The 23,793-nt window shown below is 44.2% G+C and overlaps 1 protein-coding gene across 1 annotated transcript in view; it reads right to left on the bottom strand.

Moving 5' to 3' along the window:
• Positions 1 to 23,793, bottom strand: part of LOC141102986 (ZZ-type zinc finger-containing protein 3-like) — a 116,200-nt gene that overhangs the window by 15,257 nt on the left and 77,150 nt on the right. Inside the window, exons 3-7 of the mRNA XM_073592076.1 lie at positions 13,858 to 14,005; positions 8,124 to 8,272; positions 4,038 to 4,106; positions 3,796 to 3,897; positions 1,163 to 1,258 (exon numbers count right to left, since the gene is read on the bottom strand). Coding sequence (XP_073448177.1) covers positions 1,163 to 1,258; positions 3,796 to 3,897; positions 4,038 to 4,106; positions 8,124 to 8,272; positions 13,858 to 14,005 — 564 coding nt within the window. The remainder of the gene's footprint in view (positions 1 to 1,162; positions 1,259 to 3,795; positions 3,898 to 4,037; positions 4,107 to 8,123; positions 8,273 to 13,857; positions 14,006 to 23,793) is intronic.

Raw genomic sequence — 23,793 nt, 5'->3', positions numbered from 1 at the left:
ACAGCGGTCTGCCTTGTTTACAATCTGCCTCTCTACGAACGATCGCCCGGTTCCCGGTACCTGCTGATTGGCTCCCGCGGCACGCGCGAGAATCACTTACAGGTAGGAGATTTTGCGCTAAGGGACCTCCCTGCCGCAGTATATGTACGTGGGGCGGTCCTTAAGCAGTTAAACATTGTTACTACCACTTTAAAATAAGAATAAAAAAAACAAGCACTGCATTTATAAAAGCACATCAATGCGTTTTACATACGTGCTTATCGCACCGCTGGATTTGGGGCTGTGACAGTTCTGCTAATTAAAGAAACAACAGCTGGGAGACCTGTTCTCCTCCAATCACAAAGCTTTGTGGGACTTCGTCAGCTACACACCGCTGTCCGATTTTTATGAATGAGATGGTCTGCAGTGTGCCTGACAGAAAGCAATACCCACTACTCTCCAATATAAATGCTTTGCTGCTCCCTTTACCTGCTAAAGAACTCCTAATAAACCCTCTGATAAGGGAATAGTCACTGTTGTGATGACTTATGCCTGGTACACACGATGAGATTAATCAGGAAAATGTTTATTTTTTTGCATGCTAGTCTCATACCAAAAATGAAGAGATTACTAGAGTAATGAAAATTCTCATACGACAGAAAAAGAATTCAGAAGTGATGTCATGTGTTGTAGTGTATTTCTATTGTATTTCCGAATGACAACTGTACTGATTAAACAAAAATTGTGTGATCTGACATCGTACGAGAAAAATTTTCATGCTTGTCCCATCGGATAATATCGAATGAACTGTCATGATTGTCTCTCGAAAGCTCTGTACTAACGATCAGATTATCGTACGATCGCTTCAAAATCAATATTTTTCGTACGATTTTCCGATCATGTGTACGAAGAATTAGAGCGAGTCCTGTAAATGGGTCTATTGAGGCACAAAGGGGAAAGTAGCCATGCCAATAATGTAAAAATCAGACAAAAACACCCCCTGGTGGCTGAACTGAAGACAACCAATATATGAATTATTTCCTGAATACAACAGAAACAAAGACAAAGAGCCGTAACAGGCAGAGCATCTAAAAGGCAGAAGCCTCACAGCGCAGCACAAAGAAAAGAGTGTTGATAGAAAACATGAAGTAATCAGAGAATAAGCTTCGGCCTTTTTTTTTACCTTTTTAGAATACATGTAAAGGTTTGGAGTTCGCCCTGGCACTGGGATGCCAGCTTTGGTCAGTTTTATAAAGTACTTCTGCACTCGACTGGCCACCTACAAAAACAAAAAGAGACAATAATTAAAAAAAGGCAATTGTATTATACAGAAGGATGAGCAAAATGCCCCCACCCCCCGCCTGAAAAATAGCCTGTCCTGTTTTCTTTGCTCTACAGCCTGTAAAACTGGTTCCCACAGCCTTTTCTTAATGCCTTGGCGGTTCCATAAAAGTCCAAGGCAGAGCCCATAGCCCTACATTGCACATGAGGATGCTGATGGACAAGTCCATTACCAGGTCATAGGGAAATAGAAGAGGGCATTGTCTGCCAGAGGAACGGAGGATCAGGTGAATAAAACTGCTTTTCCTGCCCCCAAAAGCTAGACAAACCTTGAACCCTAGGATTGTGGGGGCAGCCTCACTGCAAGGGAGCATTCTGACTTTTTCCTGCAGAGTTGGGCTTTAAAGAGACAGTGGGGTTTATTTACTAAAGGAAAATCCACTTTGCACTGCAAGTGCACTTGGAAGTGCAGTCGCTGTAGATCCGAGGGGGACATGCAAGGAAAATAAAAAACAGCATTTTAGCTTGTACATGATTGGATGATAAAATCAGCAGAGCTTCCCCTCATTTCAGATCTTCCCCTCAGATTTACAGCGACTGCACTTTCAGTGCACTTGTAGTGCAAAGTGGATTTGCCTTTAGTAAATCAACCTTAATGTCACCAGCCTAAAAAAATTCTTATTGACGTAGTTTTTCCTTCCATAAACAATTGTTTATTGACTTACAAAGGGATTCTGAACTTGCTAGCAAACTGGCTACTTCTAGAAGAGTAAACTCACTAGCCCCGTCCTCCCTGCACATCAGAGCGCTCGCCTTTTCTTGGAGTGTCCAATTATTGTCTGTGCTGGTCCAACACTTCCCTCCATCATCTACCTGCATAACATTTTATGCAGCTGCTGGGGAGAAGCGAAGAGGAATACTATAGAGCAGCCGACAAGCTCAGCCTTCCAGCTGTTGTGCAACTATAAGTCCCATGAAGCATTGCAAGACTGACAGCTACAGGCATGACTCCCCAATGCAGAGGCATGATGGGATTTTCAGCCCAGCTGGAGTGCCAAGACCACCTACCTCTGAGGAGTGTCACTTAAAGAGATTGTAAACCTCTGAAACCCCCCCCCCCAAAAAAAAATCTGCAAGACAAAGGCATAATGGGCTAACATGCATTGCATACTAGCTCATTATGAAATGCTTACCTTAGAAGAAAGCTGTTGCATCGGCTTTTGCACACCGCTGTCACGGCTGACATCTTTTTCCGGAGCTTCTTCCGGGTTCGTGGGATCTGGCGCTGTGATTGGCCGGAACCGTGATGATGTCACACCCCCGTGTGGGAGAAACTGTTCACGGCACGGGCTCGGAAGGAACGGCACACATCGGCCGTTCCTTCAGAGCGCATGCGCCAGGGATATCACTGGCTGCATGCACTGGAAATATCTCCTAAACTGTACAGGTTTAGGAGATATTTTCAATACCTATAGGTAAGACTTATTATAGGCTTACCTATAGGTAAAAGTTTGCAGAGGAAGTTTACTTCCTCTTTAAAGCGTATTTCCACTGGTTTTTGAGTTTATTAAAAGTCAGCAGCTATACTTTTTGTAGCTGCTGACTTTTAATAAACAGCCACTCACCTGTCCCGCGATGCGGCCGCCCGAAGCCTCCGTTCTCTCCCCCTCCGACATTGTGAGTGTGGGCACCCGGCTGTGACCGTTTACGGCTATACAGCCTGGTGCGCACTGCGCTCCGTCAATGGCCGGGCAATCTTCTGGGACCTGTCACGTGTCCCAGAACATTGCCGGGAGGGAGGGGCTGCCTAGGAATCACCTAGGCGGTCAGGGGTCGGAAGGAGGAAGTGAGACAGGAAGTCACACTCCAAACCAGAAACCCAGCCCCCCTCCAAAAAAAATGACATGCCTATTGTGGCATGTCAGGGGGCTAGGAGTATTTAAAGCGGAAGTTCCACTTTCGGGTGCAACTCCACTTTAAGTCTGCTGTCATCACATCCAAGATGAAAGCTCCCAGCAGCAGTCGCAGAGCTTTTAGGTGCCTACACAAGGGAGGCTTTTATATGCATAAACCATTATATACTCTTATTGGAATAATGTTGAAATGAATGGCTTGACGACCAGTTCTCTTTAATGACGACATAGCAAATCCAACTAGATTGACAGAGCTTATACCAGGTTGATTTTCTTAGTTTTTTTTTTTAAAAACACCAAAACATGTTATACTTATCTGCTCTGTATAATAGTTTTGCACAGAGCAGCTCCGATCCTTTTCTTTTTGGGTTCTCTGCCGGTGGTCTGTCTCCTCCCCCCTTCTGCTTTTAGAACCACTTTAACTTCCGACAGCTGATCATGGCAGTGGGGAAACAAAGGCTAGGTGAGTGTTAGCTGCTGGAGGGGGGCAGTATTTATGTAAGAGCAACATAAAAGATCACTTTAAGATCCCCTGCAAGATAGCGGAACACATTCACATATCCCTCACTTAGTGAGATGGCCCTTTGCCATTGATGGAGAAGAAGAGCGCCATGCTACACACCTGTTTGGCCGTCCTGTTTCCTAACTCCTCAGCGATCTTTTGCCACCGCTTGGACTCCACCTCCTCCGGGGGGTACTTCAGAAGCAGTTGCTCCAGTTTTTTCTATTTCATCATAAAATTAAAACAAATTGAGTGTTCATTGTATCTCTCAACATAAATGAAAATTCAAAAGGACAAAATCTATAAGCCTGGAAAAAGAGAGGATGACGTGGATTTACAATACAATTATTTGGATCCTTTACCTGTTCTTCCACTGACCACAACTGATTGAAGGTCCCCGGCTTGGAGTCCATACAGAGTCGGCCTCTTACCTGTGATACAAGTCAGAATGAGCGTAAGCTCGCCAAGAGGCCACATTAAATGATTTGTGTATTTATACATTTTATTTATGCAACAAGTATAGTACTAACAGGATACATATAGTTTTTTAAGGTAAATCTAAAACACTACATATGAATATATTTACTATGTATCATCGTAGGCAGCAGGTGTTACTATGGGCTTCCTTCCACACTTATACCAGGCTAGCCTTACTAGCTTGTATTCTATTTGCTCCTGTCCTTCAGGGGATTAAGTGCATGTAGCAGTTCGTTGCATCTTTAAATGGTCCTCGGCATGCACATCCCTCCCCCCCCCCCCCCTCAGTTTCAGATCTTAATTGATGAAACTGGTCTCAGCTCTATGCACTTTCCAGAGGCAAGCGCTGTCAGTAGAAATGCATGAGAGGGGTGGTTCAGTTCCCTATTCCACCCCCTCTGTGTTTTCATTGGTTGTTAGTACCCCAATACAGTGGTCCCAAACCTTTTTGGCACCAGGGACCGGGGGTGGGGTGGGGGATATTGTGGTAGTAGATCCTCAGCTCCCCTTCACATCACAACCTCCTTTACAGCACAGTCCCCCATTTTTTATAAGTGTCAACATTCCCCCCTTTACAGCACAGTACCCCCTTTAAATGAGAATAGCCAAAGCTCGTTTGCCTGTACTTCTCCTATGGATCACAGGAGTGAAGTTCATTTTGAACTCCTGTGACCCATCTTCAGCAGACAGCGGGCTGAAGTCTGCTCTCTGCTAACATCAGAGTCGGTCCAGGCTCGGGCGTCATCAGGACCATATGGTTGGGATCCGCCCAGATCCCTGGACCGGCACCCAGCTCTGCCTCTCAGCGAGCCCCTGAGAGCCTGATCCGCTGCTGCCGCCACCTCCACACCCCTTCAGTAAGCGTGAAGGGGGGCAGAGCAGAGAGTCAGCCAGCAGCTTTCTGCTCGGGGAGCTGTGAGAACTGAGAAATCAGTGGTGTTCGATCGCTCGGTTCTCAGTGTTAGAGGCGCAGGGGGACAGATGCGGCATCAGACCACTGCTCAGTGTTAGAGGCGCAGGGGGACAGATGCGGCATCAGACCACTGCTGCATCCACCTAGGTAAGTATGATTAAAAAAAAAAAAAACCCATACTTCTCTTTTAAAACAGTGCCACAGTGTCCTCAGTTTCACTTCACATCCCAGCTGATCTCCCCCAATCACTGTGCCACCTGCAGTCATTGGCCCCCCTTTCACCCCTTATATCCCTGTCCCCCTTTCAATCTCAGCCTCCCCTGCACAGTCCGACCTTCAGCAGGACAGAGACATTTATGGGCCTGTGTCTCCTCGCCCAAGTCACGCCCTGCTGCCAACGTTACCCTATCAGCAGGCCAGAAGCGGGAGGAGTTGCATATCTGGATGGAGGGTTGGGAGCTACCCACCTTATTATGTTAACAATCTCTGTCCAAATCTGCAGCTCCTCCTGCCCCCTTGCCCCTATATCGGTGGCTGGGCGTGGGACTCAGGAGTGGACACACAAGGCTGCTAAGTGGCACAGCCATGGTCCGGGCAGACCTGTCACTGGGCCTGTGTCAGGACCGCGGGGTCACTGCTCACCTCCTGCGGTGCGGCCCGGTTACTAACAGGCCACAGACAGGTATCGATCTGTGGCCTGAGGACCTCTGCCCTAATAGACTTGCATTTCTTACCCCAATTTAAAAAAAAATGTGTCGAGTGACTCTGCCTAAAATGAAATAAGGTCAAGACTGTCCAAACAAAGAAAAGACAGGGGGGTAAAAATAAGGGAACTGAGTGGGAACCCTCTAGCTGACATGTACCAAAGTTTCGGTGGCCTCAATGAATGGGAAGGTGACAACTGAATTTTGCCTTAACTTAACATTAGTAACACCCACAAATTGGGTTTCTATTAGGGGAGGAGCAGAGAAAGAGATTCTCTTCACATTTTAATAGTGGTTCATTGGAAAGGCTAATAAAATAATTTAGACATCAATGTAAGAAACCTGTATTTTTTTATGCTCATCAGTATTCTTCTTTCACAGTTTTTCTTTTAAAGTCTAATTGAACAACTGAATAGCTGAAAATTTAAATAAACAGACAACAGAATGAACTAGAAAAGTGACTTGTGACTTGCCCCATTCCCTGGAAAGCCTGTTCATAAAGGGTTGTATTGAGATTCCATTACAAGGACGCATTTACACAGGGAACAGCTACTGCTGGGCTCTCTTGGAATGCTCTGCAAAACCAATGTCATGGGTACTTCCCGTACTAAATCTGAATTCCAAGCAAACAGCTAAATCCAAAGATGAAATGGATATATGGGTGCTGTTTTACTTCCACAAGGATTTGTATTTTTATCCATCCAGTTCGGAAATGTACACGGCATACCGCAAAGCCCTGTCTGGTGGGGCAGAAGACCTGACTTTTCTCGGCTGCATTAAAACTGCAATCCACAATTCAGAAACTTTGTAAAAAGTGCAGGCATACCATGAGTTAGGTCCAAATAGCTGCCTGCCACATAGTGGGCTTATCGCTATTATTTATATAGGACAAGTTTATGGCTCTGCTGTAGGATACACTCAAAACACAAGTCTGCAAGAGAGGAGAGAAGAAAATTAAGCAGCCATGCCTGCCATTCCCTTCTGCTGGCCATTCACAGAAGCCTTTGTATTTTGTGAATACAAAGGCTTCTGGGTTTGGTCAGGAGAGATGAGGGGAGGGGGAGCATAATAGCTGCACTGACTCTACACTTGAAGGGGGTGAGACCAGCGTCAGAGCTCCGAAAGCAATGTTGCTGGAGCACAATAAACCTATCAGATATAAATAATAGAGATAAGCCCAGGAGGTGGCAGGCACCTTGTTGGAATTCAAGCAAAGTTGCTGTATTCTGGGAATTCAGCTTTAACACTTGGGAGGTCTTGCCCTTCCCCGAGCCTGTGACTTGACAAAAAAAAGAGAAACAGCAGACTGGTAAGTCTATGCCTCAGCTCTCTCTTCATCTCAGCATGTGCCTTATTAGCTCATGAGTCCAGTAATACAACTAACTGGCTGTTTGTGCTGCTTCTCAATTCCCCAGTATGAGCTCTGCAGTTCAGGTGGGTACAAGTCAAATTCAGATACTTACTTTGCTTTCATTTAAAAAAAACAAATATTTAATGATGTATTCATTTACACAGAGTTGTGTTACCTTTTGTCATTTTAACTGCTTGGAAGTTCAGCTTTAAAACAGTTTAGCAATTAGGCGGTTTAGACTAAGGAGAATTTAAAGCTGAACTTCACCTAAAAGGGGAGTCCAATTTTGATCGGTACCCGCTCCCACTTCCCGTTAGATCGCCACGGCATTCTGAACCAAAGTTCTCCCCCCACAGGCTCTTGGTACACATTATAGGTCCCAGGGGACTGCGGGACCATTCATTGGGCGGGGCATAGTGCAGCTCGTGCATGCGTAGTCATCTGTGCAGACGCAGGGAGTCACAGTCGGCTCCCCACAGTTAAGATGCCAGAGCCTGTACCCAAAGACCGGCAAAGAGCCAAGTTGGGTGAGGACATCACTGGATCCTGGGACAGGTAAGCATGTGTTTTTTAAAAGTCGGCAGCATTTGGAGATGCTGACTTTTACATTTCTGTTTACAGGGTGAAGAACCTCTTTAATACACCTTTTAAACAGCCATTAATGTGACTGGGAAAAAAAAAAAAAACTAAAAACAACCTAAAAGTTTTTTTTTTTAATTTGTTACACAACTGAAATGCACAGATGTGATCCTGCTTTCAGCTCAGTAAATCCATGTTGACAGTACGGTCAGATTGTACCGTGTATGACCCTTACATATTATACTCTGCTGTGTCATCTTGGCGTAGAGGCTGCAAATACCTTCAGTACCAATGGTCCTGATATCTAATGCATAATACTAATACATTATACTAATACATTGCCCAGAGACCACAATGCATATCTATGGTTCCTCACCAATAAATGTCACTGATAGGTACAGACCTCCCAAAACTGTTCTCTTACCTGGGACATATTAAATCGCAGAGCTTTCCTGACCATCACTCTGGGGCAGGACAGAATAACAGGAAGGCTCTCCATCTTTTTCTCCTGTTCTCTGAGAATTGGCGTATAGCCCAGCTGTCCAGAGCAAATAAGGCATTCTGTGTTAGTGCCTTCATTACACAATGTGAACCAAAATTCATTCCCTCATAATAAAGTTGGTCTTGTTTACTTATATTTGAGAGAATCAACATTAAAGTGGAACTTTACCCATAGCAACTTAATAAAAAAAAATAATGTTCTTTAGCAAGGAAATTACATTCCATATTAATAATTATACTACCAAATTAGTGTGTGCTGTAAATTGCCTCCAGCATTGCTCCTGTTTCTTCTTGCTGAAGGCTGCCATTTTGCAGAAAGCCCAGAGCCCCTGAACAGCAGTAAATCATAAAGCAGAACTAAACCCATCGATTTAAGTGTATCAAAAAACAGTTCTATTCCTGTAATGCCAGGATTGCTAACTGCCACATTTGCTTGTGTCCTCAACCAAACTGTCAAACCATTAAATGGCAGGTGTCTTAACTGATCACATGTGCAGCACCATGGCAATTGCAGATCAAACAGAAGAAGCTTCCTTGGCTGTAAAGGAGAGGAGGGTTTAATTCCGCTTTAAGGCTGTGTCACTTATGTGAATAGGATGTGGGTTTCCCCCCCATCCAATTTGCATAACAGGAGAGTGTGACTGGCTCTCAATGAAGCCGGTTCACACATATCCAGGGCGGCCCCAGAGCGCACAGCAGAAGAGTCCTGTGCAAGTTTGGCTCCATTTCAGGTCCGAATTCAAGCAAAAAATTTGGACCTGAAATGGTGAACAGGGACGTACCGGACTCGCTGCTGTGCCCCGCACCGCACATAGTGTGAACCCAGCCTAGGGCTGTCAGCAGATTGGCCTCTACAAACTCAGCAGGGCCTAAAAACAGAGAGCAACTGAGCATGTGCAGAGCAGGGTGTGACAGTGTATTACTGGATTTTAAGCAGTATGGGCATTTATTTTTAATGTTTTGCATAGCTATACCTGCAAAAGAGGCCAGCCTGAAGTCATCTAGCAGGACTTCATTTTCTCACTAAAGTTCCACTTTAAAGTAGATGTAAATCCTAACTCAATCACATTTAGTTTGCAAAAGTTGCAAGTATCATTAACAACTGTCATCTTTAAAACAAAACACTTGATCTCATCCTTTGTTATATCTCAGTTCTGCTGATCTCCTGCAGCATCTTTGCAGAAATGTTCTGCCTACACGCACTCCGGCGATAGCTGCCTGGTATTTCTCATGGCGGGTTTGCTGATGTTGATAACAGTGGCCTAAATAATGAGTGCGGAAAGAGGTGCATGATTGGAAGACAGAGCATTGTCCCCCTATAGCAGAAAGTGCCTGAGAAAGGAACATCATGGCAAGAACACCAGATGTTATTTTCAATGGAAACTGCAGAGTCAAAAATATTGTTATTTGACTTTTTAAATTACATTCGCATTGAGAGGCTGACTGGCCCCAGCTGTCTGAGTATTAGGGCATATAGAGCAATTACATGTTTTTAGGGAAAGATGAGCAGCCCTGAACGCAGACAGTTTGCTGTGTACGGCCCTCCAAGCCCATGTGAGTCTGAAAAAAGATTTTAACCACTTGATCTCCAGAAGCATTTACCCCCTTCATGACCAGGGCAATGTTATTCAGCACTGCGCTACTTTAACTGACAGTTGCGCGGTCATGCAATGCTGTACCCAAATGAAATTTTTATCATTTTTTTTCCACACAAACAGAGCTTTCTTTTGGTGGTAATTGATCATCACTGGATTTTTTATTTTTTTGTGATAAAAATGAAAAAAAAAAAAAAAAAAAAAAGACAGAAAATTTTGAACCCCCCCCCCCCCCCCCCCCAAAAAAAATTTTCTACTTTCTGTTATAAAACACATCCATTAAATGTCTTTAAAAAAATAGGCAAAAGGTATTCTGCTACATGTCTTTGATAAAAAAAAAAATCCCAATGAGTGTATATTGATTGATTTGCAGTATACAGTGGATATAAAAAGTCTACACACCCCTGTTAAAATGTCAGGTTTCTGTGATGTAAAACAATGAGACAACAATAAATCATTACAGAACTTTTCCAACTTTAATGTGACCTATAAACTGTACAACTCATTTGAAAAACAAAGTGAAATCTTTTAATATTTTAAGGGGGGGGAGCAAAAATAAAAAAAAACAAAAATAATGTGGTTGCATAAGTGTGCACACCCTCTTATATCTGGGGATGTAGCCGTGTTCAGAATTAAGCAATCGCATTCAAACTCATGTTAAATAGGAGTCAGGACACACCGGCCATCATTTAAAGTGCCTCTGATTAAGCCCAAATAAAGTTCGGCTGTTCTAGTAGGTCTTTCCTGACATTTTCTTAGTCGCATCCTACAGCAAAAGCCATGGTCTGCAGAGACCTTCCAAAGCATCAGAGGGATCTCGTTGTTAAAAGGTATCAGTCAGGAGAAGGGTACAAAAGAATTTCCAAGGCATTAGATATACCATGGAACACAGTGAAGACAGTCATCATCAAGTGGAGAAAATATGGCACAACAGTGACATTACCAAGAACTGGATGTCCCTCCAAAATTGATGAAAAGACGAGAAGAAAACTGGTCAGAGAGGCTGCCAAGAGGCCGACCGCAACATTAAAGGAGCTGCAGGTACTGGCTGTGTGGTACATGTGACAACAATGTCCTGTATTTTTCATATGTCTGGGCTATGAGGTGGAGTGACAAGATGGAAGCCTTTTCTTACAAAGAAAAACATCCAAGCCCGGCTAAATTTAGCAAAAACACATCTGAAGTCTCCCAAAAGCATGTGGGAAAATGTGTTATGGTCTGATGAAACCAAGGTTAACTTTTTGGCCATAATTCCAAAAGAGGTTTGTTGCAAAAACCAACACTGCACACCACCAAAAGAACACCATACCCACTTTGAAGCATGATGGTGGCAGCATCATGCTTTGAGGCTGTTTTTCTTCAGCTGGAACAGGGGCCTTAGTCAAGGTAGAGGGAATTATGAACAGTTTCAAATACCAGTCAACATTGGCACAAAACCTTCAGGCTTCTGCTAGAAAGCTGAACATGAGGAGGAAATTCATCTTTCAGCATGACAACGACCTGAAGCATACATTCAAATCAACAAAGGAATGGCTTCACCAGAAGAAGAGAAGTTTTGGAATGGCCCAGCCAGAGCCCAGACCTGAATCCCATTGAAAATCTGTGGGGTGACCCGAAGAGGGCTGTGCACAGGAGATGCCCTTGCAATCTGACAGATTTTGGAGTGTTTTTGCAAAGAAAAGTGGGCAAATATTGCCAAGTCAAGATGTGCCGTGCTGATAGACTCATACCCAAAAAGACTTAGTGCTGTAATAAAATCAAAAGGTGCTTCAACATAGTTGTTAATTTAAGGGTGTACACACTTATGCAACCATATTATATTCAATTTTTTGTTATTTCCCTCCACTTAAAAGATTTCAGTTTGTTGTTCAACTGAGTTGTACAGTTTTTATAGGTCACATTAAAGATGGAAAAAGTTCTGAAATTATTTATCTTTGTCTCATTTTTTTACATCACAGAATCCTGACTTTTTAACAGGGGTGTGTAGACTTTTTATATCCACTGTATACTGGAATTTAGCAGCTATAGACACTATACTGTAATGGCGATGATCAGCTACTTATAGTGTGACTGTGATAGTGTGGCGACCAATCGAGCACTAACTGACACTATCTGGGAGTGTCACTGACATCGTTAGTGACACTAATACAGTGATCAGTGATAATACTGTAGTGTCACTGTACGAATGACACTGGCTAAGAAGGGACTAACATCTAGGGGCAATCAAGGTGCAAATATGTGCCTAACAATGTGTAATGTGTGTTGCTTTTACTTTTCTATCTGGCTGTTTTTTCTCTCTGCTTTGCAGGAAAAAGAAACAGCCAGATCGCTGATCAGTGTACAGCGCCCTGTGTGTCTGTACACACAGGGCACTGTGCTGTGGTTAGACACAGCCGATCAGCAGGTCTCAGCCATGAAGCATTGGCCGGAACCTGCTGACAAAATCGACACGTGTCCCCACTGACGTACATGCACGTGATCCGGCAGGGCTGTGCCACTTGCCCGCAGTATAACTACTGTGGGCGGGCGGCAAGAAGTTAATGATTTGGATTTACACTTTATTCATTTTTTTCACTTATTTTCCCGCACTGCGTTAGATGAACAGAAGTAAGAGGAATCTGAGTGGTTATTGTGAACCCACAAAACAAAATATAATTATTATACTTATAGGGCTCAGTACTAGAAGAATGGACAGTGTACATTTTATATCCTAAAGCCCCTTTCACACTGGGGCGGTTTGCAGTCGCTATTGCGCTAAAAATAGCGCCTGCAAACTGACCCGAAACAGCCACTGCTGTCTCTCCGGTGTAAAAGCACTGAGGGCTTTCACACTCGAGTAGTGCGCTAGCAGGACGGGAAAAAAGTCCTGCTAGCAGCATCTTCGGAGCGGTGAAGGAGCGGAGTATACACCGCTCCTGCCCATTGAAATCAATGGGACAGCGCGGCTATACCGCCGACAAAGCGCCTCTGCAGAGGCGCTTTGCGGTGGTTTTTAACCCTTTCTTGGCCGCTAGCGGGGGGTAAAATGGTCAGGAGCGGTGAAGGAGCGTACACTGCTCCTTCACTGCTCCAAAGATGCTGCTAGCAGGACTTTTTTTCCCGTCCTGCTAGCGCACCGCTCCAGTGTGAAAGCCCTCAGGGCTTTCAAACTGGAGAGACAGCAGCGGCTGTTTCGGGTCGGTTTGCAGGCGCTATTTTTAGCGCAATAGCGCCTGCAAACCGCCCCAGTGTGAAAGGGGCTTTAGGATATAAAATGTACACTGTCCATTCTTCTAGTACTGAGCCCTATAAGTATAATTATATTTTGTTTTGTGGGTTCACAATAACCACTCAGATTCCTCTTACTTCTGTTCATCTAACGCAGTGCGGGAAAATAAGTGAAAAAAATGAATAAAGTGTAAATCCAAATCATTAACTTCTTGCCTCCCGCCCACAGTAGTTATACTGCGGGCAAGTGGCACGGCCCTGCCGGATCACGTGCATGTACGTCAGTGGGGACACGTGTCGATTTTGTCAGCAGGTTCCGGCCAATGCTTCATGGCTGAGACCTGCTGATTGGCTGTGTAAAACCACCCCGCTAGCGACCGAATACCGACGGTAAAGCGCCGCTAACAATAGCGGCGCTTTACCGCCGACACTGCCCCCGCCCCAGTGTGAAAGGGGCCTTAAAACACAATCAAAACCAGTGGAACATCACATGCTACTCCTAATATCAGTTCAAAAGTTTTTGGACAGAAACAAATGCATTCAAAAGGGAAACCTGTCAAATGTCATCTGCTTGGATACACATGAGGGTTGATTTACTAAAACTGGGAAGTGCAAAATATGGTACAGCTGTGCATGGTAGCCAATCAGCTTCCAACTTCAGCTTGTTCAATGAAGCTTTGACCAAAAAAAATGGAAAACGATTGGTTTCTATGCACAGCTGCACCAGATTTTGCACTTTCCAGTTTTAGTAAATCAACCCCAATGTATAAGAGATATATCCTAAGACTGGCTGAGCAAAATGACAAAAATTGGGAAATTGGGTTCAGCATGACTTCGGTCATAACACTTACTAACCTTTATCAAAAATGAGCTTCACTCTTCTGGAATTCCGTTTCCTGTTTCTGAACTCTCTTTCGAAGTTTCCAAGAGCTGAAGTATACTGGTCCCAAGAAATTTCTGGTAACTGAACAATCCTCTGAGTGCGAGGAATGCCAATATCCACCTAGTTTGAATAAAAACAATGTAGGTTCAAGCTTCACCTTCCAAACAATAAGGCTTCATTCATACAAGGCTCTGGTGTTTGTGTTTATAAAAATGCATGAGAAATAGATTTGTGAACTATAGTGTTTGTTTAACATTAAGGCCTCGGTCACATGGGATGTACTGTAGCGCAGGGGTCCCCAAACCCCCACACTGGTGCCAGTGCATGGCCTGTTGCTGACCTGGCCGCACAGCGGGAGATGAGTGCCCCTTTACAGTGTAGTCCTCTTTATATCACAGTGCAGTTCCCTTTACAGCACAGTCCCCTACACATCACAGTGCCCCTTTACAGAGCAGTCCCCGTTACATTACTGTAAAGGGGACTGCACTATAAAGAGGCACTGTAATGTGAAGGGGAACTGAGGACACTGTGGGACTGCTTTAAAGGGGGAACTGTGAACACTGATATAATGGGGGTGCGAAGGGGGCTGAGGACAGACTTCATGAATATCCCATCCCGCAATCCTAGGGTTGCCACCTCATCCATTTAAACCCAAACACATATTAATTACACAGGTTCTGTGGCTGATTAAGGTGGTAATTAAACTCACTTGGTGTCTTATCTGCATTTAATTAGCCTCAGAACCTGTGTAATTCATATGTGTTCGGGTTTAAAGGGATGAGGTGGCAACTCTACGCGACCCATCCACCACAACCACCGTCCTTCTCCTGCAACCCCCGCCCCCTTGGTCCCTAGGAAATTTGGCTACCATGAAATCGGTCCCCGAAGACAAAAGGTTGGAGAGCGCTGCTCTAGTGTACATCTGTGCAGGGCCGTGTTTATCTGCATGGGGACACACAAGTGCTCCATGCATCCCCATGCAGGCTGTGCCATTGATGCCAACTGGTACACAGCAGCTGCGCAGACACAGCCACTGCTCCCAATATGACATCTGTGAGGGTCCTTGTCTCTAAACTCGTACTGTCTGTGTTGGGGGAAAGCACCTGCGTGGATGTCATAATAGGAGCAGTCGCCGTGTCTGTGGACCAATGGGGATGCACAAAAAACTTGCACATCCCTGTGCAGGTAAACATGGCCATATGGTATAGTATACCCTGTGTGAGCAAGGCCTTCTATGCAAAAATGTGTTTACATGTTCCATACAAACTTTTCCTGCAAAACTCTCATTTCCAAGCATAACTAAGGATAAATACCGCATGGATTTTTTAGTTAAAATAACTCATGTGGCATTTATCTCAAAAGTAGTCAATTCACTAAAAAACATGCGTTACTTACCGATTGCGTTAAATATTTATGTTTTGCAATATTTATCACTTAAATTTTGCTTTATTGTTTCACTTTTTTTTTTTTTACATGCCAACACTGCAACAGAGGAAGAAATAGACAGAAATACAGTAATACCTCGGATCGCGAGTAACGTGGTTAACAAGCGTTTCGCAATACGAGCTATTTTTTTAAAAATCCTGACTCAGCGAGCGTCGTCTCGCAAAACAAGCAGGATTCAAGCCACTGCGGTGTGCAGTATCGCATGTGGCCAGAGGTGCGGGGGCGCTGATGACACTCGGAGCCACTCAGAAACACTCGGTTCCCGAGTGCATTCGAGTGGTTTCGGAGAGTCTCCGGCGCCCCCCACACCTCTGGCCACATGCTCTACTGCATACAGTAGAAGCCACTGTGGAACAAATTATCTGAGTTTCCATTGACTTCTATGGGGAAACTCACTTTAATATGAGTTGCTTTGGATTACAAGCATTCTTCTGGAACAAATTATGCTCGTAATCCAAGGTTCCACTGTACTATGAAACTGAAAACATTCTAGCATGCTTTCATTCACCGCCACGATCTCCCTCTGGTGAAGTGTTACAATTTATTTTCATTCCTGAGCTCAGGACAAAACATTTCTACACCGATACATTGTATACTTTTAATTTACTGGCCAGTGCAGAGTTCCCCTCTTTCTTATTTTGTACATTGCTAAAATACCGACTGTCTACTGGCAGGTGATAAATGACAAATGTGTGTTCTTCAGTAAATGGACTTTAATGATTTATCTTTTTCTTTTTTTTTTCCTTTTTAGCAGTATTTACCTCAAATTCCATATTTTACTTTGATGAATTGACTCTCTTATCTCATGCGATATTTTCGAAAAATGGGTCACATGACCATATTGCATGGGATAACCTTGAGTGAATCGACCCCATTGATTGGTGTATTGGTCAGAAAATCTGGTTAGGGTCCTTTCACCCGGCGGACTCTGTTTTGCTTAGCGGGGATCGCTCCACTGATCAGGCAGATAACAGGTCCGTCTTCGCTCGCTGTGCTGAGATGGACATGTCAGATCCCCGCTGTCCTCTATGAAAAGATCAGATGAAAAACGGACCGCCTGTCCGTTTTCATCCGATCCGCTAGACGGATGGAAAATAGGGTCACCATCCATGTGGTTTTAGCAGACAGGATCGGATAGCGGCGGACATGTATAGGGCGTCTGATCAGGTCTTCCTGAAAAACTGACAGGCGGACCCGATCGGAAAGCTCGTGTGAAAGGACCCTAAGAATATTTGAACAGAGAGAAGCACACCTCCAGCAAACTCAGGTGCAGGATGGATCACAGGTGCAGACCTCGGCTCACCACCATGGAAGACGAACAAGACAAGGAATTGGTCGCACACTGGAACTCCAAATTATCTCGATGTCATCTTTATTGTCAAAAAAGGGTCAGACAGATACAGGCAATGGTAGATGTTTCACAAGCGATAGCTTGCTTGTTCATAGCTTGCTTGTGAAACGTCTACCATTGCCTGTATCTGTCTGACCCTTTTTTGACAATAAAGATGACATCGAGATAATTTGGAGTTCCAGTGTGTGACCAATTCCTTGTCTTGTAAGAATATTTGAGATTGAATCCACTGGATGTACTTACCTGTTGATTAATTGAAAAAACAGCTGCTTATGTAATAAAAATACCCAGATTTTTTCTTAACCACTTGTCACCAAATGACGTACATGTATGTCATAGTTATATAGTAGGTGAGGTTGAAAAAAGACACAAGTCCATCAAGTCCAACCTATGTGTGTGATTATATGTCAGTCTTACATTGTATATCCCTGTATGTTGCGGTCGTTCAGGTGCTTATCTAATAGTTTCCCTCTGAGACCACAGCCTGTGGAAGGGAATTCCACATCCTGATCGCTCTTACAGTAACTAATCCTCTACATAGTTTAAGATTAAACCTCTTTTCTTCTTACAATTTTAATGAGTGGCCACGAGTCTTGTTAAACTCCTTTTTGCGAAAAAGTTTTATCCCTATTGTGGGGTCACCAGTACAGTATTTGCAAATTGAAATCATATCCCCTCTCAAGCGTCTCTTCTCCAGAGAGAATAAGTTCAGTGCTCACAACCTTTCCTCATAACTAATATCCTCCAGACCCTTTATTAGCTTTGTTGCCCTTCTTTGTACTCGCTCCATTTCCACTAAATCCCTCCTGAGGACTGGTGCCCAGAACTGGACAGCATACTCCAGGTGCGGTCGGACCAGAGTCTTGTAGAGCCGGAGAATTATCGTTTTATCTCTGGAGTTGATCCCTTTTTAATGCCAATATTCTGTTTGCTTTGCTTGCAGCAGCTTGGCATTGCATGCCATTGCTGAGCCTATCATCTACTAGGACCCCCAGGTCCTTTTCCATCCTAGATCTCCCCAGAGGTTCTCCCCCCAGTGTATAGATTGCATTCATTTTTTTGCCACCCAAATGCATTATTTTACATTTTTCTACATTGAACCTCATTTGCCATGCAGTTGCCCACCATTGGGGAGGTGGCTGTACCAGGATGACGCTTGCAACTAGAGGCATCACCCAGATAGCGTTTTTTTTAGAGCGGAAGGTCGGCTTTCATGTCATAACAACTGATGTGGCTAAGCAGCTGCTCGGCCGTTATCACAAGCAGCAGGAGGGGACGTCCCGCACCCTTCTACCACTCCACCCAGGTCTCCCATCCCACCGGGAGACCCGAGCAACCAGCCGACACGTCCGCCGGCTGACCGGAGACCAGAACAAAGCCGAAATCGGCTTTGATCAGGTCTCTGATGTAGTAACCCGGAAGCGACCTCACTTCCGGTTTACTTGGCAGCCAACTATGTAAATTTCAGAAAATCCAAAGTACGGGCTCTGTGCTGTTTACCATATAGAAAACTGATTGTAAAAAAAAAAAAAAAAAAAAAAAAAAATTGTATTAAAAATGTTCACAACCTCTACATATAAGAGGTATTAAACCCAAAAACAAAAATGTAATATATTGTAACTAACCAATCCCTAAATGTTATACCTGCATTCATTTTCTTTTTTTACCTGTATTTTCACCTGGTGATCCAGCCAATAACATACTTCTGTCTAGAGTACCTCCACTCTGGATGGAGGAGCATTGGAGACACCTTTGGACAGCAGCATTGTCCATCTGGGGAGAGGGTGGTGTTAGATACACTAGCAGAGATGGAATTGTCTAAGAAATTTAAGCCGAAAAAGTTACAGGAACAATTTTTTTTCCTTTCGAAGAAAGGTTTTACATAAAAGAATAAAATCTGATCCCTGTCAGTGTCAAATGATTTGCCTCAACTCTCTAACTACCATTTTTGAAGGACAGCTTGGTCTGTTGCAAAATACTTTCTGGAAGGATCAGCAGGTAAAAACAGAGGTGAAAAAAGCCTAAAAAAAAGAAAACAATGCAATTACCACATTTATGAATTGCTAAGCTGCAATATATTACATTTTTGCTTTTGAGTTTAAACCTTCTTTGGAAATGTGCATATGATAATCTACAGTGCCTTGAAAAACCATCCATACCCCTTGAAATTTTCCAAATTTTGTCATGTTACAACCAAACACATATATGTATTTTATTGGGATTTTATGTGATAGACCAACACATAGACCAAACAGTGGCACATAATTGTGAAGTGATAGGAAAATGATAAATGGTTTTCAACATTTTTTACAAATAAATATGTGAAAAGTGTGGCGTGCATTTGTATTCAGCCCCCTTTACTCTGATACCCCTAACTAAAATCTAGTGGAAACAATTGCCTTCAGAAGTCACCTAATTAGTAAATAGAGTCCACCTGTGAGTAATTTAATCTCAGTATAAATACAGCTGTTCTGTGAAGCCCTCAGAGGTTTGTTAAGAAACCTTAATGAACAAACAGCATCATGAAGGCCAAGGAACACACCGGGTCAGGGCTAAAGTTGTGGAGAAGTTTAAAGCAGAGTTAGGTTATAAAAAAAATATCCCAAGCTTTGAATGTTTCACGGAGTATGGCACAACTGCAAACCTACCAAGACATGGCCGTCCACCTAAACTGACAGACCGGGCAAGGAGAGCATTAATCAGAGAAGCAGCCAAGAGGCTCATGGTAACTCTGGAGGAGCTGCAGAGATCCACAGCTCAGGTGGGAGAATCTGTCCACAGGACAACTATTAGTCGTGCTCTCCACAAATCTGGCCTTTAGGTATAAACCTGGCCCATATCTGAGTTTTGTGCTTAAGCATCTCAAAAAGAGGTTGCACATTAAGCTTAGTGTAGTCAGCAGGCACCCGAGTGATGTATATGCCCAAATACCTGTTCACTCTTTGTAAGGGAAGGTGGCCCTGGGCTTGTGTTGTTGGGAAGCTGTCTAAGGGAAGTATTTGAGATTTATCTCAATTGATTTTGAGTCCTGAAAAGGAGTCAAAACGTTCTATTACGGCCAAGGCATATGTGCTAACCTTCTCCGATGTGGGTCCCACGTGTAGTCCTACTATGTCTGGATTGGAGTGTAGTGCTATAGATAAGGGTTCCACTCCGAGGGCATATTATAGCAGAGGGGACACCCTGGCGCTTGCCTCTGGTAAGGGGGAACTGTTCAGAAGTCCACCCGTTGGCCATCACTTTAGCCGCTGGGCTCTGATACAGTAGTTGCACTGATTTTATGAATTTGGGCCCTAAGGGAAACCTCTCCAGGCAGGTCCAAAGGTAGATCCACTCAACAGTGTCGAATCCCTGGCAGTGTCCAATGCAACCACCATTCTGGAACCTATGTTATCATGCTGGGTCTGAAGGTTGATAAATAGCCTCCTCAGGTTAAAGGAGGTATTTCTACCCAGCATGAAGCCCGACTGGTCCCCATGTATTAGGGATAAAATAACTGTATTAAGGCGAGTGGCAAGGATCTTAGCCAAGATCTTGACATCGACTTGTAGCAAAGATATGGGGCGGTAAGATTCCGGGAGATGCGGGTCTTTACCCGGTTTGGGAATCAATACCATCGAGGCCTCTTGCATAGAAGCAGGTAGCGATGAGGTCTCAAAAATATGATTGTAAAGCTTGTGAAGTTTAGGAACCAAGAATTCCGAGTATAAGGAGTATAGTTCCACAGGGTGACCATCTGAGCCCAATAATTTAGAGTGGGTAAATTTCGCTATGGCTTCAGCTATTTCCTCTGTTTTCAGTGGCTTTTCCAGCTCTGCGGTTTGTTGCGCCGTGAGCTGTGGAAGCTGCACCACATTAAGGAAAGAATCAATGGCAGAGTTACCTTCCGAGACGCTAGAGGTATACAATGAGGTAAAAAAATCCCTGAAAATCTCAGTGACTTTCCTGGGCTCAGACACTAGTTCACCCTCGCGGGACCTAAGTGAAATTACCGCTGGTCACTCTTCACAGTGCACTAAGTCAACAGTTTACTGGCCTTTTCTCCATGTTCAAACAGTTTTTGCTTATTTATGAAAGAACAATTTACGTTTGGAATTTCCGTATTGTAGTTGTGTGTCTACCCTGGAATGTAGCCTAATTGTGTTATCGACGGATCATCTATAAACGCTCGTTCAGCCCCCTTTAAAACTACCATCACTTTCTCCAGATCAGTCTCTGACGCCTTTTTCAATCTATTTATACGCATAACCAGGGTAGTTCTGGCATGTAGGTTAAAGGCGTCCCAAACCGTATGCAGTGGGGCTGATCCTTCATTATCTGTAAAGTAGTGCCCCCAGTCAGTCAGGATGTCACCGTCATCAGGCAGTAATGTAAAGCCAGAAGGGGTTTAACCTCAACATAACTGGGGGCGAGTGACCTCAGAGAAATACCTGCGTCCTACAATCTAGGTAATAGGGAGTTGGAGATTAAGATCAAGTCTATTCTAGACATGGAGTGATGTGCAGAAGAAAAACACGAAAAGGCCTGGGCATCACGGTGCACAGACCTCCATGTGTCAATAAGGTTAAAACCAGAAACTAATTTTGCAAACCTAATAGACTGGGATGGATTTGGTGCAAGTGAATTAATATGTAGCTTATCCAGGCTGGGGTTAAGGGTCATATTAAAGTCACTTAGCCAAATAGCCGGAGTGGCAGGGTGCAATGACATATAGCCAAAACCCTCAGACAAAAGTTCCATAATTGAAGGGTGGAGGTATATATAATGCCAATATAAAAATCAGTGCCCCATAGATAGCTGCATGTAGAAAAACATATCTACCCAGTGGGTCAACCTTAGAACCCCGGGGCTCAAAGTGAGTAGATTTAGCTATAAGAATGTTAACGCCTCTAGAGTGAGAGGTATAAGTGGTATGGTATGCCCATCCTATCCAAGGGCATTTAAGCGCCAGCTGCAGATGTCCTTATGAGTTTCTACAAGGACTATTATATCAGCTCGCTGTTTTTTAAGGAAGGAGAATACAGCTGACCTCTTAATTTTATTTTTCATGCCCCAAACGTTCCAGGTGAGGAGGAGTTTCAAAGAGGCCATAGATCAAACAAGAAAAATTGTGAGGCTCCAGGTTTCTTGGCGTCCATATATGCATAAAAAGTGTAGAGGAAGAACACTCAGTAATATCCTATTTTGTTTACTGTACCATTTGTCTCTGACCTGGACATAGTGAAACATTGTGTCTCTAACAAATAGAAAATACAATCCCCCCCCCTGCCTGCCCTGCACTGTCCCCAACTTGTGCGGGCATTATACCCAAACTGCTAACATAGGAAAAACATTGTCCAACCTGTGAAGAAAATGCAAAGAATCCCATGTGTGCATGGTACAGAAACAAGTGCCCGTAAGCATTCTCCAGCTGTGAATAGAAAGAATATAAAATAAAGTAAAGCATGGAAATTAATACATTCCAGCACAGGTCACTTAAAGAGTCAGGTGGTGCAAAACTTCGCTGTTTAACAAAACACAACATAGGACAGAGCCCACGTGATTAGGTTGGCATCTTGGTGAATTGTTTGTCTGCTTCCGCTGGAAAAAAATGCAATCTGGACCGGCATCATAAAAGAGTAAAGACATATAGCCTGTCCCTGAGAAAAAAACGGAACATTTCCAGGCACCCTGTAGTCAGGCTCGGATGCGAGCAATTGTAAGGCAACAGTGACCTCCAGTGGTGAATATATTGGCGAGCTCCCAAGATATTGCTCCTGGATGTGCAACTGTATGAATAAAAGTCAGGTATATATTCTCCACATGACAACTTGGAAACAAAACAGACTAGAGAGCAAGTCCTTGTATCCATGGGGAATAGGAGGTAGTGAGAGCTGAGAACAGTAAAGCAGCCTCAAGGAGAATAGGATGAGTAGGGAGATGAAACAAACAGGATTCCAGAAACCATAGAGTAAGAGTTCGTCAAATGGGGATTTAGGGAGAACACTAAGAAGAGCAATAGAGACACTTAGCTGTGGGTTTCCCTGCGCTCAAGCCAGGAGACGGCTACATCCGGATCATCAAAAAAAAAAGTGCACTCTGTCGTCGCCCTCCACCCGGAGGCGGGCAGGGAAGAACATGGCATATTTGATGTGGTTTAGTACAGAGGTGCCTTTTAGCTTCTGTAAAAGTTTTGCGTCTGCGCTGCACCTCTGCAGAGAAATCCGGGAACACCGCGATCATCTTATTGCCATAAGGAATATTTCCCTTCTCTCTGCTTAAGCGCAATATGGTATCTCGGTCTCTATAGTTAAGGAATTTTGCAATGAACGCGTGAGGTGGTCTCCCTGACATGCGGTGGGCCCGTTCAACAACAAATGTGGGAGAAAGGCCTCCTTACCATACGTGGTGCACAGGAGTTGCTCCAAGAATGAAGGGGGGGGTCTGCTCCCTCTTCTCCCTCAGGCAGCCAGCTAAATCTCAGGTTGCTCCTTTTGAGCCTGTTTTCCATTTCGTCCTGCTTCTGGAGCAATTGGTTCACTTTCAACTGCATGCTGTCTGTAGAGTTCTGGAGGGGGGGGGATTGAGTCCTCCACAGTGCTCAGCCGAGTTTCTGTGTCCTTGACCCTGTCCTTCAGCTTCTGGAAGTTCTGCCTCACCAGAGAGATGTCCACCTTTACTTCCTGGATGCTGGCAGTCAGGGTGGTTTGGCAGGACGTTATGGCCTCGGGCGATCGGCTATCCATGTATAACAACAGATGCGGCTAAAAGCTGGTCTGCTGTTATACCGGAGGGGACTCCCCCCCTCCCGCCGCTCTTACCGGGCCTCCCGATCCAGGCTGACAGTCTGGAACGAAGCCGTGAGTGGCTTCGTTCCAGCCTTCTAATTGTAAACGCCGAAGCGACGTCACGTCCCGTTTACTCGGCTGCCAATGGTGCCGGTTTTAAAAAATATACAGTATTCAGAATCACCGTTTTCGGCGATCTGAATACTGTGAAGTGCAAAGGAGGGATCTTTTAGACCCCCGATCTCTCCATAAAGAGTACTTGTCACCACCTATTACTGTCACAAGGGATGTTTACATTCCTTGTGACAGCAATAAAAGTGATAAAAAAATTTTTTTTTTTTAAA

This window comes from Aquarana catesbeiana, linkage group LG07, assembly GCF_042186555.1.
Source record: "Aquarana catesbeiana isolate 2022-GZ linkage group LG07, ASM4218655v1, whole genome shotgun sequence".
Taxonomy (NCBI): Eukaryota; Metazoa; Chordata; class Amphibia; order Anura; family Ranidae; genus Aquarana; species Aquarana catesbeiana.
This window is presented reverse-complemented; position numbering and strand designations above follow the sequence as displayed.